Source organism: Etheostoma spectabile, chromosome 8, assembly GCF_008692095.1.
Source record: "Etheostoma spectabile isolate EspeVRDwgs_2016 chromosome 8, UIUC_Espe_1.0, whole genome shotgun sequence".
NCBI lineage: Eukaryota > Metazoa > Chordata > Actinopteri > Perciformes > Percidae > Etheostoma > Etheostoma spectabile.
The window spans coordinates 4031871-4052047 of NC_045740.1; the positions used below are offsets into that span (position 1 = coordinate 4031871).

Sequence of the window (20177 nt, forward strand, 5' to 3'; positions counted from 1 at the left end):
TAGCTAGTTTACAGCACAGTTCATTATTATTTACAGGTTTAAAGGATAGTGTGAACAATGAGGTGCGCAGACAGGAACAGAAGAGACAATAATCAAGACTCAAATGTGGACACACTTGACTAAAAAGTACACTGACATAAGTTTAGTTATTTATTTATTTTTGTCATCACTATTATTATTTTTAATTTTGTATGTGGCTATTATGATCCAGACTCTATAGACATACAGTGTCTAGGCCACACTCCATACCAGTTGGTGGCGGTAATGCACCAAATCATTGTTTGCCAACCACCACTACACCACGAAGAAGAAGAAGAAGAAGAAGAAGAAGAAGAAGAGGAGAGAGAGAGAAAAAAAAGGAGGCCAGTGTGGTTGAGTCTGATTGGGGGTCTGATAGTGAATCTATGATGATGACATGTACAGAGCAATGATAAGATCAACTATTGATTATGGCTGTCTATTATATAATATATCCTCTATAAGCGGAGCTCCTATGGCGCCATGTTAATGCTACGAAGCCTTTCACCTGCAGTTAGCATCCCATTGACTGCCATTCATTTTGGCGCCACTTTGACAGTGAATAACTTTACAATGTGAAACATCTTAAGACTCTATTTGTCCGTTGTTTATTTCTAAAGAAACACAACAATGTATATAAGGCTCCATTACCTCGCACCTCGCGTAATGGCTTCGTAGCAGAGGTTTTTGTAAAAATAGGCTAACGATTGCGTCATAACCACGCGACTTACCGTCGCATAGTCGACATATCACCGTATTGTCAGGAGAAGCTCGCAGACAGTTTGGACTTCAATTAGCTGTTTAGGTTTAATTACTAATGTTAACTAGCATTTTAGTTAGCAGTAATTAGCCTGTGCATATGTTGTCTCCTAACATATACCTACCTCTCCGTCTCTGCTGATTGGGAATGATTGAGATTTCTCTTGGCACAGGTATCAGACGACTTACAACTTTCAGACAAGTTGTTTACGTCACAACTACGTCGTCAAGCACAGTTGGTGGCAGTGTTGCCATGTCCGCTTATTCTAAGCGACTTTGGGCTTGTTTTTTTGTAAAGTCGCTTACAAATATTGGTAGTCGCGGGTTGCGGTTTTTTTGGGCTTGTCACTAAGTGTAGTTGCTTATTGGGCTTGTACACCAGCTTGTCCTTGCCGGCTCGCTCGATCCCGCCCCTTTCCCCATAAAAACTATAGACAGCAGCGTTATTTCCCACCCACTTCCTGCTTCTAATTGGCTCTGACCCAGTGGAACGAGTACCAACAATCAGAGGCAGAGCAGGGCAGTCTGTTGTTTTCTGGTTAGGAAAGGCGCGAGTAGCGACTAATGGTGAGTGTACTGTAGGAGAGTTTTTGGAGGAAGTTTTTGGAAGAAATTGGTGAAATACGGGAAGAAATATAACAAAGACTGGGAGAAAGAGAAAGGAGGAAAAGAATGGATAACCCGTCGTGGGGAACAATCATAATCACTGTGAAAAAAGTGATTTCAAATCCCATCAGTTTTCTAATGTTAAATAATGTTAAAAGGTGGTTTAACTTATCCTTTGGTCATTGTCCTGAACGTCAGGGGGAGAAAATAAATAAACTCTAGCCTACCGTGGGTACAGTTTACCAATCTGTACATGGATTGTAACACAGTTTTATTTATTTTTCTCTTCCAGGATTTAGGGGGGGCTACGTAGAAAAGTCGCCTTATTGCGGCTTGTTTTCACAGGCCTGGTTGCGTATTTGTCTCGCAAGATCTGGCAACACTGGTTGGTGGCTGCGCAGTAACGCTCAGCCATCATCGGAAAAATGCTTCTATTTTCCTTCGCTGGTCGCCGTCTAGAACAACGGGATCTGTTGGTCCACTTCTTTAACTGTGTAAGGTCGGCAGCCCCTTTAGTGATTAGTCAACCTGATTTAGTCCTAGCCAAAGCCCTTAGAGTGGGTAGTGGGGCGTCTCGTACAACTCCAATACCGGCGCTATTAATAGAAACAGAGGAGATGCCATTAGAAATAAGAAGACGTAAACTTGGTATTATTAATGAAACTCTGGACCGACTGGGAAATTACCAACAAAAAACCTGTTTAGTCAGCATTGGGAGTTTATGGGAACAGCAAGATTGGTCAAAGAAACTTTACAGAAAAACTCAAATATATGGCAGATGAAATTGGTATTGTGAATTGGAATGTACGTCCACCAATATGTCTTTCAGATATACTTTTATGGTTGATTCCAGTTCCCATTGTTGATTGATATTGTTTTAAAACAAACAAAAGAAATATGTCAGAGGCTGTAGAGGAGGAGATGCCCGGCAGTGTCAAATATGGGGTGGCCACCTACAAATTTATTCTGACGGGTCAAAGGATCCTGAGAGTGGAAAACTGGCATTTGGTATTAGCATACCTGAAATAGGTTATAAAAAAGGTTGTGGGATTCCAGATCATTTGTCAGTATTCACTGCAGAGTTGGCAGTTAGGTGGGTTGAAGATAACAAACAGGAGCATTCAGTCATATTTAGTGATTCAGCAGCAACCCTTATTACAATTAAAGATACCAAAACTAAGTACAGGCCTGATCTAGGCCTACTTGTGGAAAATTCCTCAGGTGTTGCTTAGATTTCACAAAGCAGGGTATGTGGTGGGGTTTCTGTGGGTTCAGGCACAAATGGGTGTGGGGGGTAATGAGGAGGCAGATGAGGTGGCAAAGAAAACAGTGGATGAAGAAAGTTCAAATTAATTTGCAGTATGGGTCACCAGATTACACAGAAATAATAAAAAGAAAAAAAGAAGTGTGAAATGTGGCAAAAAAAAGGGGAGAACTTATTATTCAGTAGGGTACAAAGAATGGTGGAGAAAGAAAAATGTGATTATAGATATCAGAGAAGAGATGCAGTAATGTTATCAGATTGAGGTTTGGCCATCGTGTGCTGAGGAGTGGGCTGACTCTGATTGGGAAACATCTGATGGAAAGTGGGAAACAGTGAAGCGTTAGGGCAGTGCAGGAAGTACACTCGTCAAAAGAAGAAACTGTTCAGGGAACTGGGCGCAACTGGAGAAACTGTTGGAGTACCTGCGAAATACTGGTGTATATAAAAAGATATATTTAATATTTAATAAGTTGTGAATAGCGATTATAGAACAGTGGAGGGCAGCAATACGGCCTAGTTGCGTCCAGCCTGCCGGAAACAAGAAGAAGAAGAAGAAGAAAGCGGAGGGCAGAACCAACTGTCTATGGGCAGAACAGAAACGACTCCTAATGGACGGGATCGGAGAATAGCTACGTCTGTAAAGTGATGGTGCTGCGTTTGATATCGCCCCCTATTAACAACTGAGTATTGACATGTTAATATAGATAGTTCACTAGGCAGAACTGTAATACGCCAACTAAACAGCACTCGTGCCCCCCCCAAGAAGGTAAGTGTGGGTTTAAAAGAAAATACATGCTGTACCTTGTGTTAGCTAACGTTATAGGGTAAGGTTTCATTGAAATAACTTTAGTAAAATATAACTTTAACAAATGTGCATCTGCTCTAGCGTTAATCTATCTGCCTGGAGAGCAGAATATCTATTGTCGAAATTATTTAAATATAGGGCAATTGTTGCTTCATTAGTCCAAGCTAACGCAAAGGAAGATCAGATTAAGGCTACGGCCTCAATCTCTTAATTTAACTTATTAATCAGTTTAAAATGTAGTTGATATGGCAGTGTATCTGTCTAAAAAAAATAATGTAACTACACGCTAGCTATTAACAAAGGTTCTCTCTTCTCCAGATGTGTTAACACTAACTAACTAATTAGCACTAATTAACCCTCATTTGATTTACTGCATGTAACACATTTTTCTCTTACCAACTGATCGTTTTCTCTCTCTTAAATGCAGGGGGCATCACAACCATGGCAACTGCACAGTCTGCTGTAACGTTTGCAGTGTGCATCCTCATGATAACAGAGCTAATACTTGCCAAGAAAGACTATTATGATATACTGGGAGTGCCTAAAGATGCTACTGAGCGACAGATAAAAAAAGCTTTCCACAAGCTTGCAATGAAACATCACCCAGATAAGAACAAGAGCCCTGACGCTGAAGTGAGATTTAGAGAAATTGCTGAAGGTACAGTTGATTCTTTTTTTTTCTGATTTGGGTGCAAAAAATAATTTCTTGTCAGACGTACTGAATACTATTGTAATGTAACATTTGGTTCAGCGTGGAGATGAAAGTATTGTTTAGCCTGTCTGAATTTCAATTCAAGAACTCTGGGGGATAAATATGTCTGAGCTTGCAAATAACGATATATTACACTTGCCTTGACCTTAGTTAGGCATTTGTCACTATAGCCATGCCTTTTTAAAATGTTAATACGATACAGAACTGAACTACTCCAGCCCTGACTGACTCTCTTTTCTTTCTTTGTGCAGCTTATGAAACTTTATCAGATGGAACCAGAAGAAGAGAATATGACCAGTTTGGTTACACCTCTGCATACTTTAGTGGGGAGACGCAAGGCAGACATAGACAGGGTGCCCACCAACCTTTCAGCTTCAACTTTGATGACATTTTCAAGGACTTTGATATTTACAGCCAGAACAGGCATGCTCGCCACCGAAGACACTTTGATGAACACTCAAGGTACCACAAGGAATCCCACAGCAGACATAAGAGACACTTTCAAGGAGGTTTTGGAGCAGGTATTTTTGATGACATGCATGACGACATAGAGCGAATGTTTACCTTTGACAGACACACCAAACAGACTGACAACAGGTTTCATGGTGCATCAAAACAACACTGTAGAACAGTGACACAGCGCAGAGGAAATATGGTAACCACATACACAGACTGTACTGCATCGTAAGATGCAGTGTAATGTTACATCTGACTCTAAATTGCCTTAACGGTATTAGGGGTGGAATGGTTCATGTATTGAACCAAAACGATGTGGGCGTCACGGTTCGGTGTATGAATTGACACAGAGAATACACGGTATAAAAATAAATAAAACCTGGGTGTAAATTAATTAATGTAACGCGGAACTACTATGCGGGTTCTTCAGGGAAACCTAATCTGAAGCCCCGCTTTAGCTATGAAGCTCATCGTATGTAGCCAAGCTCCGCTTATGTATGCAGTTTTTCTGCGAGTTAGAGATAACAGAAGGAAGTGTATGGCGAGTTGTGGCAAAGAGTTAGAGGACCCCCACCCTCTTTAAGATCACAAGTTTGGGAAAACTTCAGTTTCCCAGTCAGTTACAGTAGTACAGGCGAAAGAGTGGTGGATAAGACTAATGTTGTAGATTAGTGTTATGTTTACAGCGTTGCGGCTCCGAATCGTAATGTTAGTTGGGACCGATGCCTTGTTTCTTCAGGTTAACTATATTAGCTTTAGCCAGGCAGGGAGCAGCTTTCTGTGGTGAAAAATGGCCGGCAGACATTAATCAGGTGATTTAGTTTGTCTTGTCAGAGAACAGAGATGCTGTATTTTCAGTTTTATAGCTGAATGTCCTATTTTGTTTACAAGTTACAGATGGAGTCTGAAGATGATGTGGTGCACTTATTGTTTACTGTTTACATCTTACTTTACACACTTTAGGCTGTTGCAGTTAGCTGAGGAGAGAGACTGTATGAGATTAGGTGGTACAGCCTGAGACGTAAACGATACAATAAAATTGCCTTCTGCATTTGTGCTTTGCTTTTCCCTCCGTTGCACCGAACGCGTACCGAACCATGATGTCTGAAACGAGGTATGAACCGAACTGTGACTTCTGCACACCGTTCCACCCCTAAACAGTATACAATACTGTTGTATTGATAAGGTAATGGAAAGCCACCTGGTTCAAATGCTGTGAAATTTGAGCACTGACATTGATATCTGACATTGAGGCACAGGATGGCAAACAGTGAACACTCAGTTTTCTTAGGTCTAAGTTCAAATAAGCTATGTTTTGTTCAAGCTTTTACCTGTGTTTTCACTTACTGTTCAAATGAGCTGGGAGATTATTTTTCAGTGTTTTTTGCGCACCTTATTTGATAGTGTAATGTTACTGTTTGGAAAAATAAAACAATCATACATAATTTGGCACTCGTGTGTCGGTTGACTACTTCCTCCCTGTTTTTTGTACAGTTTTCAGTTTCTTTTGTATAGTTTTTGCCATTGTGCGTCTTAAAAAACAAAAGGTAAAAACAATAGCAGCCCGTGGAGTTTTGCTTATGTAAGCAAAGTCAACAAAAATCTGTGACCCTCCACGTGTTTGCTTGTTTGACTGCTGTTTGTACTACATCCTGTTGAAATATTCATGTACCCTACACTCCCAGTCACATTTTTTGAACACCATACATTTGAAAAATCAATGCAGTTTCATGACTTCTTATTGTACTAGTCACATGGTTTATTTTTGTATTTATTTTATATAACAGTGTAAACTATTGTTTTTTTATCAACAGTTTAAGTGTAAGAATACTGCAGTCCTACAATGCTGAAGAAATACTATGTATAAGTACATCAATGTTTAGCACATTCTCTGAACCTGGTTAACTAAATTGATACAACCCCCAATATATTGTTTTCTTAACATATCATCTGTTACCTCAACTTTAAAACTGTAAAGTTACAGTTCTTTTACATTGTAGTGTGCAAGTATTTATTTCCTATAATGATAGTGTCGTTTATACTAAATGGCACTTAATTGTGTATAAAATGTGTTTTAAGAAATAAAAAGTAGAGACCAAAGTGAGCGTCCTTCTCTTTACTTATTTTTGAGCAAGAGAAGAGAATATTGTTTATTCATATTATATATTCTGGATAAGACAACCAAAATCTGGCATATTCCATCTATAAACATTTGTTTTGTTTTTAACACAACGTTGGTGATGCTTACTTGTGAGTCAGAATCATAGACAGACCACAGCTTACCAAAGATATTTAAACGGATGACTGATTCAGAGTTAACGTTAGCTACATACTGTAAAGTTCATTTTTTCGTTTACCAGAAATTTGCCAGTTAGCTAAACTAAGCCCTTGACTATCAAGTAAATACAATTTTACCGTTATTAACTATGGTTTTTAACATGGTTTCAGCATATGCATGCTTTCTGATGACGGCTTTCACATAAATATTTTGGTACTCACCTTAGTAACTGTTGCGGAGAGGAAAAATAATTGTCTTTCTTTTCATTGGTAGAACACGAGTATGATGTCACCCGTAGATTATGTAGTTCAGCCAAAGTCAAACCCCGGTCACGGGCATGTTGAGTGGGACTCTAGTAAACTACAACTCCCATGGTTGTACCCTGACCAACTGTGTGCGCAGTTGTTGGCAGATTCTCCAAAGAGACGCCAGTAGCTTTAGCCGTGAGACATTGAATGACTTTGTTGGACCCCTGTGCGACAGAGTACAGAAACTTTCCTATTTGACAGGTCGGGATTAGTGTCGGAGCTCATGGAGGCCCTCATACCTGTCGTAAACAAACTGCAGGATGTATTTAACACGGTCGGCACAGACATTATTCAACTGCCGCAGATAGTTGTTGTGGGAACTCAGGTGAGAAACGTCACTTTGCTTTATGCCTAGCAAGAAAGTTAGCCTGCGCCAACTTATTGTTTTGGCTAACTGTGGTTTATAAACCTCAGTTTTTCTTTCAGTTTCATGCAGGTGTACTATGCACAACTGTGTAAGATGGACTGACATAAGCGTAACCTTTTTAAATCTAAGCTAATTTACTTAGCAGCTCAAATAGCATTAGCCCTAGTGATTTTACTTTCAGTATAAATTAACGTACATACGCTAACAATGTTTTTGGCTGACAGTTAACAGTTAGGGAACGAGCATTTATCCACATAGTCTTCAGATCACTATCCTAAAAGATTTTATTCTTATTTAGATTATTTGTTATGGATTATTAAACATACACACATTCCTCTCCTCATATTCACACTATCAGGTTTCTAGCTCTGTGAAAACATGATTTGCTATGTTGGATATTAAAAAATATCTTCCATTAACACACACACACACACACACACACACACACAATAGAATATACTGAGATATAATATAATGTTTATTAGATACACCTAGCTAAAACCAAAGCCTTGCAATAAGTCCTACATTAATACAGGTTTGTTATTCTACCATCATTATCAATATAATAGGGTGAAATACATATTACAAACAAATCGGTATTACACAGTACAATTCAACAGCAATGCAAACTACTAAGGACCATGAAGTTGGATCAACACCTTTCTTCTTCTCTTATACACTGTCCCCCTAACTACATTCCGTAAACAAAGCCTAATTGGTCCTCTAATAGGATGTGGCTGTCTCAGACCTTTTGGCAAGCGTCTCATGGTGTTTCAGTGACATAGAAAGCCAGGGGAGATTTTAAATGCCTGATTTGTTATGTTTGTCCTTGAAAGGGCTTCACAAAGGCCCAGTTCTGCAAATACCTTGAGTTAGAGACTGTTAACTGATACCTGATGCCAAGTATTGCTTATTGCTGTTAGGTCTATTAATAAGCCTACCTTTATCAGTCAAAGCAACATTAGGTTTACTGCTACAGAGGAAGTAACTGATTAGATTTTAGTCCTCAAATCCTACTGGGGAAATCAGCACCATTCCAATTAAGAGCTAGCTGCTAGCTAAATGAGGTATTTTAAATTTTAAAAGGAGTTACTCGACTACACAATAAACCAGAAATATCTTCTTAGTTGCACCTGGTGCTTGTGTGAATGAAAACTGCCAACTTCACCTCAATACCCTGGACCAGCTGAAAGTACTACCCCCAGAGCAGGAAAAGTTTTGAGGCCCAGAACTAAATGAGGTCTTTTAGGCTAAATTCAATATTACCTGAATGGTTCCCGTGTCTCTGGAAAAAAGTTCTTAAAAGTTTGTAGTGGCAACTGGCTAAAAGTGTTGAAATAACCCATAAAGAAGTACTGTCAAATAGTCAACCTCAGCACAGTGTTTTTTGTCTGCTCGATAAGAAGACAGATTTCTCTCTTTAAGCATGTCATTAATACTTAAGTCTCCCCACTAATGGTGTTGTTTACGATGATGACGACATTGTTGTTGTTGTTGTTTTTGTCTTCAGAGCAGTGGGAAGAGTTCAGTTTTAGAGAGCCTGGTTGGCAGGGACGTCCTGCCACGTGGCACTGGCATCGTCACACGCCGGCCCCTTATCCTACAGCTGGTGCACATCGATCCAGAGGACCGCAGAAAATCCAGTGAAGAGAATGGTAACAACATTGTCATTTCTGTTATTTCTGTACAAATGATATTCAGTATTTGTACATATGAACAATATACATTACATGCATTATAGACCGGTGCTTGATTTTTTTGGGGGGTGTTTAAAAAAACAAACGTAAAGATGACTCAAACCCAGTTTGACATTACTGTAATGCAATTTCAAGTTACCTATCAGCCACATTTACACTGACATGATATATCATCATTAAGCTATCTGCTGATTTATTACCCCGGCAAAATATGGTAAAACCATATTGGGAAATGTAGCAGACCACGTGGTGTACCACTACAATCCACTTTCTCATGTCAATGTATGGGTATGTCTCAGTTAGGCCATGATTCAGACAGGAACCTGTTAGGAGTCATTTCAGTTCAGCCATCTAACTTCTGTACTATGCTTCACTGGCCAAGATTTAAATCTAATGGAGATTTTTACTTTCTGTTGTCATGAGACATCTCTGCTACAGTGCTATAATAATTATATATTCAACTATGGAATGCTTTTAAATCGTGAAAAGAAAAGCAGTTTAATGTAGCACTATCCACCCACCTCTCAGTGGAACGATCAGTGGGTAAATTTTCCACACTTTTATTTTACTGGTCAGCTAATAGGATGTGGCTGTCTCAGACCTTTGGACATGTGTCTGATGGTGTTACAGTGAGAATTGTCTTGTGCCAAGATTCTGCATTTATTCAATGCAGTCCTCGTAAAGGCTTTACGGTCATGCAGGAGCTGCAGATAGCCAGGCTAACCATTTTGTCTCCTGTCATTTCTCTTTAGCCACAGAATCCAAGAAAAATGGACGCCTTTACAGAGGTCTCCTTTTGCTTGTTCTTTGCCTTACTGTGTTGTATATTACATAACCTCCCAGTCTTTTTTGCCCACTCTACCCCATCCTGCTTGTATTTGTGTAGCTTTTTCAAAGCTGCCAAACCATGGTGCTTCATTTTATTCAGTTCTCCCCTCAATTTAGGCTGGTCTCTGTCAGTTGAAGTTAGACAAAGTAAATTAGCAGATTCCTGTCAAATAATTTTGGGCTTCGTTTTACATTTTCAAAATATCCCTGTGATGTCCTCAAAAAACAGAATCCTCTAAGATGACAGACTCCACCCATGTAATTAGGTTGATTGCTTGTTTTTGTTGCAATGCTAGTTATTGCTTCCAAAAATGCACATGTTTTTTTTTTTGCTTTAGGTTTTTATTTGCTTGCATGACTGTTGTGTGAAAACAACAGTTGTTCAACTGTGTTTTTTTTTTTTTTTTAACTCTTCAGCTATGGAATTTTGTTTTGAGGAGTTTTTCCATCCCATTTTTGCTAACAGCGATATCCTCTTATGAAACATAGCACTAGTAATAATAGAAACAGTGACCTCAAGGCCACAGCTGTTCTGTTAGTAACGGAAACATCTGTCCTCAACTTTTTGTTTCTGCAGGAATCGACGGAGAGGAATGGGGCAAATTTCTACACACCAAAAACAAGGTAGAGTTGTCACCCTCATGTCCTCAGTCTTGTTTGCCAGATAACAATAATAGCAGTACTGCGTCTCATGGAGTACCCTTGTTCTGGATCCTGTATTGATTCACTGCCATTTATGGATTAGCTACTTGAAGACATTCTGTGGCATGTTTACTGTATTTTGCCTAATCTGTATTGAGATCAGGCACATATGTGTTTAGCTGTTTGGCAAATGTCCTCCAAGACTGAATTGTGTCTCTTGAGGTCCACATTCATTATGTTTTAACTTTATATGTGCTGATAGCCTCATGACACTAAACAGAAAGTGTCTTTGAAAACTAACTCTGTCATGTCCTATTTTTTTGTCACTCTATGTTATTATTATTTTTGAATATCAGAAACTGCTGCTTGCATTGCTGTTGCTAACATATTGGGGTCTTTCATGGTTAAATTGCTCTTCCAGATCTACACAGATTTCGAGGAGATCAGGCAAGAAATTGAAGCAGAAACACAAAGAATTTCTGGCAATAACAAGGTATGCTTATTACGGCCATTAAGAGGAAATCAAAAGTTGCCAGACGAGAAATGATATCCAAGGAGAAACTGGATGGTCTCTAAATATCAGCATCAAACTGAGATTGAATCAACCTCTGAGGCAAAGAGGCCATTAAGAGTAACCAAAGTTGTTTTTTGTTTTTTTCAGGGTATTAGTAATGAACCCATTCACCTGAGAATCTTTTCACCACACGTTGTGAACCTTACATTGGTGGACCTTCCTGGCATTACAAAGGTGAGATAAATTTCCCCTTTGCTTCCCCGTGTCCAGCGCTCTATGTACTCTAAATGGTCCTGCTGATAAATTTCATGGTTGAAGTCAAAGTGTGTGTATTTGTTAAAACAGGTACCAGTGGGAGACCAGCCCAAAGACATAGAGCTTCAGATCAGAGAATTGATCTTCAAGTACATCTTCAACCCCAACTCCATCATCCTGGCTGTGACTGCTGCCAACACAGACATGGCAACCTCAGAGGCCCTTAAAGTAGCTCGCGAGGTTGACCCTGATGGTAAATGGTCTTTTTTTTTTTTTTAATTCTTTCTTCACTTTCTTCTGTTCTGTTTTTCTTTGTTAAAGGCTTTTTGGGGGGAGATTTTCCTGATCTGAATCAAAGACAGAGGGTGGTGCATGCTATACAGATTTTAAAGCCTCTTAAAGACATTTTGTGGTATTAAGCTCTAAAAAGAAAATTGACTTCATATTATTTTTCTTTCTTTCTTTCTTTTTAAATGTGTCATCAGCATATGTCCTTATTTTTATTTTTATGTACTCTATGCATTTTCTGCCTCAGTGTTGTTGTTTTTTGTAGACCGGTATGTATGATTTCTTTGTCTTCAGGCAGGAGGACGCTAGCAGTGGTGACCAAGCTGGATCTGATGGATGCCGGCACAGATGCCATGGATGTATTGATGGGCAGGGTCATTCCTGTCAAACTGGGTTTAATTGGAGTCGTTAATAGGTAACACTGCACCTCTCTGCCACATTACTGTAGGTAATTAGCTAGAATGGAAGGAAGGTAGGAAATAAGGTAAGAAGGAACTAACTTTATCGTTGGCTTCACCACAATTATATAAAAAAAAAAAAAAAGCAATACAAAGTTAAAAACAAATGGCAGGGACACAGTACCAACAAACATGATTTTAAATGAATAAATCCAGTACAAACCTCTGAAGGTAAAAAAGGTGGGAAGGATTTCTTATAATCTGGAAAGTTTCACTCTTTATGTTTAATTTACATTTCTCATATGGTTGGATGTGGAGCTTCCCTGCTTTTTAACTAGCTATACTTGCTATCTGTGCCATTTAAATGTATTCTTAAAATTTTGATTTTTATGACCATGTAGAAAAATTAAATACCCTCCACTGGATTCTTATACACCATTTCCTTTGATATCACCTTGATCTGAGAGTTTGTGTCAGTGGTTGGTGTTGGTTGTCATACACAACAGGTCATGTCTAAGACCAACTCACCTCCATGACTATTTCTGTTTTGTGTGTGTGTTGTGTGCAGGAGTCAGTTGGATATCAATCAGAAGAAGTTGGTGGCAGATGCCATCCGTGATGAATACGCCTTCCTACAAAAGAAATACCCCTCCCTTGCAAACAGAAATGGAACCAAATATCTGGCCAGAACATTGAACAGGTATGGAGTTGGAATTTCAGTTTTACTTTGATTTTTATAATTTATTTAGTGACTGTTTTTTAATTTAATAAACAATATGTTTTAGTCGCCTATTGACCTTGTACATTTGAGGTTAAAACGTTATTGTCAGTAACTGTGATACCTAATAATGAAAAAATGATGAATTATATAATTATTATAATTATACACACATGATAAGATCATGTAAATATGTAAATAATCCAGTGGCTCTTAAAGCTACGTGAACCATGTTATTATTGTTGGCGTTGCATAGTTTGTCCACCAGAGGGCATTCTACGACGTCCTTGTTGGCAACACTGATTTTTTTTTTGTTTGTTTCATATCTTAAGTTGGTATTTTTATACATTTTATTATCAGAACTTTAATATATTTTGATGTTTCTCTATTCTGTTGTGATAATAAAAAAAGTATTATCATATTATTTTAGTGAGAACACATAACTACAAATAACTAATGTCAGGGAAATCTGTTTAGGTTTTGTTACGTTTTTCTTGTAAATATACATCAGCCCATATAATGGACCATCAGATTTTTAAATAACCAAATATTAGTATCGGCCTTACAAATACTTCGGTTTAGCTGTACTTGTGGTTGCTTTTCACTATCAGTAATGACATATGTGACATCAAAGTACTATTTGGAGAATATTTCTGGAACACTGCGGTCTAGAGACTTACTTTACTTTCCACCCACTTCTTTATTGTTGTAGCTTTCCAACGAGCTCCGCTGGGATCATATCCCTTTAAGAAGCTTTGTAATCAGACACGGAACAGCAGTGGTTTTTTAGAGACTTTATAAAACTAATAAATCCAAAACTTAATGTCTTCTGTTACTGTTCATTTGTTCGTATTAAAGGAGTTGTTGTTGTTGCCGTTAGCTGAAGCCTACGGAGGGCAAGATATATCCCATGATGCATAGTGTCAAGTCTGTCAACAAATTGGAGGCCGTATTTCTGACAAGGCACGTGTGCATAAAAGTGGCCACACATAATAGGCTCGTTCAAGATGAACTGCGTCTCGCCTGTAAAGTAGACGAGAGCAGGCGGCAGCAGCGGGGGGCGGTGACAAAAAGCTGCGGTAAAGTCGGACAGTTTCCAGCCGATTCCAGCAGCCTTCAGGCTGGACAGGAAGTGATGAAAACACTGTGGTGCGATTCCGATTTAATAAAATATAATCAGACCCACATATCAGCTTGTACACAGTCTCCAGTTGTTTTGATTATGACAGAGTAGCTGGCAAAGTGCTCTACATGAGATCTGTTGCTGATTTTAATGAACAACAGACTGTAGATGATCCGTGATCTGAACGGATTTAGTCTCTCTGACTTCTAAACTTAACTATCAGTCACACAACATGTGTTCTGGACAGAATAAGTCTTTAAATCAGACAAATAGTAATTAAAATCCCTATAATATATAATATATAATAACGATAAAAAAGTTTATATAAAACGTCATCATATTGTAAACCAATCAGGTGTTAAATCAGCTGAGAAGCCGGCGTTTCCCAGCATGCTCTGGGTCCGCCTGGGTCCGCCTGGCTCTTGCAGTCAGTGAAAAGCAACTGCGCCGCCTGCGTCTCAGAACTGCGGCCGCCTTGCTCTTGTGAGATTTCCGTTGCCCACGTGTGCATGACGTCAGAGCAAGTCGGGATCAAGTCGGACACAAATCTAACCGGCATGCAACGGGCGCCGATCGCCGGTGATCGATTCTGCGCAGACCTGGCTCATCTCATCACCCTAATGAAATAACAAGACATCGGCCCCGTCCTAGTATTAGTAGATCTGTACTGTTTGGGCAGCAACCTCTTAGTTTCCCATTCAATGTGTGAACTGATTTCTTTATTGTATAATAGGTTACTCATGCACCACATCAGAGACTGTCTTCCTGATCTGAAGACGAGGATCAATGTGCTGGCATCGCAGTACCAGTCATTACTCAACAGTTATGGTGAACCTGTGGAGGACAAGAGTTCCACGTTGTTGCAACTCATCACCAAGTTTGCTGCAGAGTACTGCCACACCATAGAGGGCACAGCCAAATACATTGAGACAACTGAACTGTGAGTTACACAATTCTCCTAATTACATGTACCTTCATACACCACTAAGGGGTGCTAACGTCAATACTATCCTAAATGCTCAAGTTTATTCTGCCTGTATGTTGATGTAGTTTCCACTCCTTTCTTTCAGATGTGGTGGAGCAAGAATCTGTTACATATTTCATGAAACATTTGGTCGCACATTGGAGTCAGTAGATCCTCTGGGTGGTCTGACAACCATTGATGTGCTGACAGCAATCAGAAATGCAACGGTGGGTCTCTGCTTCCTCTTTAACTTGTAATTTGTGTTTTAAATGGCATCTTTTTGAAGACTTATAGTTTCATTGGGTTTGACAGGGCCCGAGGCCTGCTTTATTCGTGCCCGAGGTTTCCTTTGAGTTGTTGGTGAAGCGACAGGTCAAGCGCCTGGAGGATCCCAGTCTGCGCTGCGTAGAGCTGGTTCACGAGGAGATGCAGAGGATTATCCAGCACTGCAGCAACTACAGCACACAGGTGAGAAACACGGTCACACATACACAGACACACATTACAACAACTAAAGCACAGAGGAGTGGTGTAAATCCACAAAACTGTTGTCATCTCTTTCCCGCTCTGGACTAACCACGCCATTCTACTAGAGTATTCAATACAAACAAACCCTAATTATGACAATGGTGACAATGCTTTATCTCTGCAGGAGTTGCTGAGGTTTCCAAAGCTCCATGATGCCATAGTAGAAGTGGTCACCTCGTTACTCAGAAAGAGGCTCCCAGTCACCAATGAAATGGTCAGAACCTGCTCAAACTAAATACCTCTGAACATATTAAGGGATGTTTATGGCCCTCCTAATAGTCATTGATCAATAAATATTTTCAGGTTCACAACCTGGTTGCCATAGAGTTGGCCTATATCAACACAAAGCACCCTGACTTTGCCGATGCCTGTGGCCTCATGAACAATAACATAGAGGTAAGACAGCGTTACACTCCTTGGAATGGAAGCTAACTTATCAATGCATCTATAAAATGTTGTGTTTTGGTGGAAACTAAAAACAGAGTTAAAAGTGAGCACTTATTGGACTTACATTCACATTTTTTTCTGCTGCCTGCTGAACTGTGTCATTTCTCAGCTTTAATTATTTAACATTACAAATCTCATTGTGGAGAACAGCAAAACTACAGTCATCTAATCTATGTAAGATCCTCAGCAGCTAATTTTAAGTAAAACATTTTACATAACATTATGCTAAGTTAAACCAATGTTAAGTAAAACCTTTTCCCAAAGAGAGCAAAAAGCTTGTGTTATCAAACAATATATCAATGTATGTAGCTATATATTGAGACATTGAAAACTGTTGAGTTGCATTTCTTTTACATAGGAGCAGAGACGCAACAGAATGAGAGACCTGCCCTCTGCTGTCCCCAGAGACAAGGTACAGTCAGTCTTCATGATTTTTCAGTTTTTTTACTTTAATAACAGATCTTTTACCACTGCTTAGGCAGATAAAGATTCAGTCCACTTTCACTAAAGAATTAGCCAACTCTAAAATTCTTCCGTATTAAGGACCCCTTTCAGCCATTAGTACTTCCGTTCCAACAGTTAACGTTCTATCTCAAACAGAGAATGGGGGTGTGGATAATAGTTGGTCATGATCATGACAACCACATTGCAGCTACAGCATCTTGGAAAACTGCAGTATGGCACTTAATGTGAGGAATTTACTGTTTATCAAACCAGAAAAGAGACAAGAATTGGCACAACCCATATTATCTCTCTCCCTCCCTTCCTGCTGAGGCGGTTTTATGGCTGAACACCACAGGATAGACAGACATGTTGTGGATATTTGGAAGTGCTCCGTGCACCAGCATTGTCTGCTCTCGTCTGAGGCACCAGCACCAACACTGTACCGGGCTGCACTGTGATTCTTGTTTATTCTCTAATGGGACTTTGTCTTGTCGCTGCATGGAGATGTTCTCCGTGTCACGGGAGGATGACGTATGCCCTGCAGATTCTACTGTAGTCAGATGTTACATTACCGGGTTTTTTTTTGTGTTTTATTTATTTTTTTACTTGGAGGACAAAATTAAATTATTGGTCAAAACATATTTGGTGAACATTTGGTTAGTGAACATTGTCAGGAACTGACTCAGAAAAATATGTAATGTCAAAATACACCTTTTAAAATCTAACACAATTATTCCCTTCACATTAACTGACTTGCTTACCTCTGTCCATAGTTCCTGACAGTTTTCTATCCACTCTTTTTTTCTTGGTGTTGTCTTTTTCTAGTCCCTTAAAGGCCCAGGTGGGCAGCCTCTCTCTCCCACTGAGCCTCATGCCCTTGAGAGCGAGGCCACCAAGGTGTGTCCCATTCACTTACTGCCTGTCCACATTTTACCTCTGCCCACCACCAAGCCCTTACTGTTGTCCTTATTTCCCAAGTTTACACCGTACTTGATCACATTTAACTTTTTGTATACATCTTGAAATGCGCCTAGACACATCATCAGTTTTGTACCTCACCCAAACCCCTGTTGCAGCAGGTGGTTGGGCTGTCAGGTTCCTGACAATGGAGTGGGATGTGATGGGCACTTTTTTACCCAGATCTGAATGACCTTCAAACCTTCACTTTGTAGCTGTCTGTATCTAACCTCCCTTTTGCTGCGTGCTGATTGCTCACAATTAACAACACACAACTAGTATAATATTCTCTATTGTTAAACTATAGTCATACTCATTTGGCATGTGCTGTTTTACTGTTTTGTCGGAATTAAGACAACATTTTCATTACACTTGGTAGGAGTGGGCAATATAGAAAAACAGATCAGTATATTTATTTAGTGTATATATAGTATATTTATTAGAGATGTTCCTTCCTGACACCGATTCCGAGACCTGAACTTGCGTGTCAGCCGATACTGAGTACCAATCCGATACAATATGCTAAAAAATACATGTATTTGATTATGTTTTAACAGCTGTATACTACTATCCCTGTATGGATGTGATTTCTATATTTGTTGTTCGGTATGACTCAGGTGAAACTCTTTGTGAAACATTAACAAACAGAGAATAAACACCATAGAACTTTCTTTACTTATCTAGTTTGATAGTGAGTCATAAAGAAAAACAACCGTGAAGAAAGCTAAATTACATGGTATCTATCGGTGCATAAACTCCGGTACTTGCCTATACCAATACCAGCATTTTAGACTGTATTTAGATGGCAAAATATCTTATTTTGGGATATATATTTCATATCATCAATCATTTATGTACTCTACCTGTCATGGTTTCCAACAGTCCTCCTACTTGTTCAGTTCTAAGTTAGAAGAATGAACAATACTCAGATGAACTTCTTTAAAGTAAAGAAGGCTTGGGCATGCTAGTATTTGAAACTGTTTTAAGTTAACATTTATTTTCTTTACCTCTGTGCACTGTCTATAATATATTAACCTTTTATTGCACGTGATGCATTTCTTGCTTGTGTGTGTGTGCCTGATCATGTGCAGGATTCATCCTACGTCCTCACCTCGTCTCTCTCCTCCCCTTAGGCAGCCGCCAGTGGCGCTCAGAGCGGTGCTGCTAGCGAGCAGACAGACGGCGGGACGGGGAACTGGAGGGGCATGTTGAAGAAGGGAGAGGATGGACAAGCTACTGACAGAGCCATGCTCCATGCAAACCCACACAAGGGCTACGCTGTCAACCTGCTAGATGTGGTAAGAAATTTCCATTTATAGACACGTATAGGGTCATGACATTCTAGTCTGATACTGCTCCATTGGGCTGTGTTTATGGGACGTGTTTCAACCGAACCAGGAACGAAAATGCCTCAGCACTCAATTGGATAGATCCACAACCAATCAGAACAACGTATGTCACATATGTTAAGCAGTGCTTAGTTGTCGACAGAACAGAACTGCTAGCTACCACTGATGTTAGCTACAGGGTTTATACGTTTTGAAAAAAAACTGTAAAAGTTATGGATTTGAAAAATGCTAATTCCAGGCCTTGAAAGGTTTTGGAAAAATAAAAGTCATGGAATGTTTTTTAACAAAGCATAATAATATATGATTAATAAAACATATTTCACATTGTCTTAACGTTCTATTCGGGCCGCATTATTACTAATTACGATGTGAACCACATACATTGTGATTCAATTTATTGTTTCAGGAAAACATAGTCATGGAAATTTGACGAAAAGTCATGAAAAAGTATTGATTAAAATGCGTATGAACCCTGTAGCTACAAGCCTATAGCCCCGGCAGTTTGGAAAATATCTATTGACGTTACATCCACGGGCTTTACAGCGTCACATCCTTCTCAATGCATTAAAGTCCAACTGAAATCACATTTAGATGTCGGTTTTGTAGTAAAAAAAATAATGTCAATGTCTTTTTTTAAATGTAATATATATATTTTTTTATTGTCAGCCTGTTCCAGTGTCCAGGAAGTTGTCTTCTCGGGAGCAGAGGGACTGCGAGGTCATTGAGAGACTTATCAAGTCATACTTCCTTATTGTACGGAAGAACATCCAGGACAGGTACATGTGTAATCAGTCTTCTTCTTTTTTTACCCACCATGATACCATTTTTGTAATATTGGCCTGATTGGTTCCTTCTCATGTGCTGTACTGTCTCTTCCCCCTCTGTTGTTGTTTGGCTTCAGTGTGCCGAAGGCCGTGATGCACTTCCTGGTGAACCATGTGAAGGACTGCCTGCAGAGTGAGCTGGTGGGTCAGTTATACAAGACGGGCCTGCTGGATGACCTGCTCACAGAGTCCGAGGACATGGCTCAGAGACGCAACGAGGCCGCTGACATGCTCAAGGTAACAGGTTCATTAAGTGTCACAATGGACTGGATCAGTCAAACGCTCATTAAAACATTTACTTGTCACTTTTTATATTTTATAAAAGTGAGTTTCGGTCATTGTCCTAGACCTGTTTAGAAATTTACTTTATTTACTTTACAACATCTGCTGTCATTGCTCTATGTTTATCTAAAGTTTATTTGAGGCTTCAGCAGTTTGAGTTGAGACATATCAAGTAGATATCGTCTTACTCTTACTGACTATGTTTTTGCCCAGAAAGAGTACCCTGGATTGTGTCCTCTATCACTTATTTTGTAAGCACATTAAGAAGGGATCATTTAATGTGTTACAGTGCACCTGCCTCAAAGGTCCCATGACATGGTGCTCTTTGGATGCTTTTATATAGACC

At 39.4% G+C, this 20177-nt stretch overlaps 2 protein-coding genes across 7 annotated transcripts in view; both read left to right on the forward strand.

Annotated features, from left to right (window-relative positions):
- The first annotated feature begins 2769 nt into the window (after positions 1 to 2769).
- Positions 2770 to 6720, forward strand: dnajb9a (DnaJ heat shock protein family (Hsp40) member B9a). Of its 3 annotated transcripts, none has more exons than XM_032523200.1 (4): positions 2770 to 3413; positions 3880 to 4110; positions 4416 to 4898; positions 5785 to 6720. In XM_032523200.1, exons 2-3 carry the CDS (start codon positions 3894 to 3896, stop codon positions 4850 to 4852), a joined length of 654 nt encoding a protein of 217 aa, XP_032379091.1. In that variant the 5' UTR covers positions 2770 to 3413; positions 3880 to 3893; the 3' UTR covers positions 4853 to 4898; positions 5785 to 6720. The 3 variants fall into 3 exon arrangements, with proteins under 3 accessions (XP_032379091.1, XP_032379090.1, XP_032379092.1); XM_032523201.1 differs by having other exon boundaries at positions 3304 to 3413; positions 3882 to 4110; positions 4416 to 4894; positions 5781 to 6720; XM_032523199.1 differs by having other exon boundaries at positions 2772 to 3413; positions 4416 to 6720.
- A 556-nt stretch (positions 6721 to 7276) lies between these two features.
- Positions 7277 to 20177, forward strand: part of dnm1l (dynamin 1-like) — a 13613-nt gene continuing 712 nt past the window's right edge. Inside the window, exons 1-19 of one of the 4 annotated variants that reach the window (XM_032523193.1) lie at positions 7277 to 7531; positions 9084 to 9228; positions 10023 to 10058; positions 10676 to 10722; positions 11162 to 11233; positions 11402 to 11488; positions 11600 to 11762; positions 12092 to 12212; positions 12764 to 12895; positions 14770 to 14976; positions 15107 to 15227; positions 15313 to 15468; positions 15653 to 15742; positions 15832 to 15924; positions 16334 to 16387; positions 17245 to 17316; positions 18510 to 18674; positions 19392 to 19501; positions 19627 to 19786. In XM_032523193.1, coding sequence (XP_032379084.1) covers positions 7430 to 7531; positions 9084 to 9228; positions 10023 to 10058; positions 10676 to 10722; positions 11162 to 11233; positions 11402 to 11488; positions 11600 to 11762; positions 12092 to 12212; positions 12764 to 12895; positions 14770 to 14976; positions 15107 to 15227; positions 15313 to 15468; positions 15653 to 15742; positions 15832 to 15924; positions 16334 to 16387; positions 17245 to 17316; positions 18510 to 18674; positions 19392 to 19501; positions 19627 to 19786 — 2133 coding nt within the window. In that variant the 5' untranslated portion in view covers positions 7277 to 7429. The remainder of the gene's footprint in view (positions 7532 to 9083; positions 9229 to 10022; positions 10059 to 10675; positions 10723 to 11161; positions 11234 to 11401; positions 11489 to 11599; positions 11763 to 12091; positions 12213 to 12763; positions 12896 to 14769; positions 14977 to 15106; positions 15228 to 15312; positions 15469 to 15652; positions 15743 to 15831; positions 15925 to 16333; positions 16388 to 17244; positions 17317 to 18509; positions 18675 to 19391; positions 19502 to 19626; positions 19787 to 20177) is intronic. The other 3 variants (XM_032523195.1, XM_032523194.1, XM_032523196.1) reach the window with 3 other exon arrangements.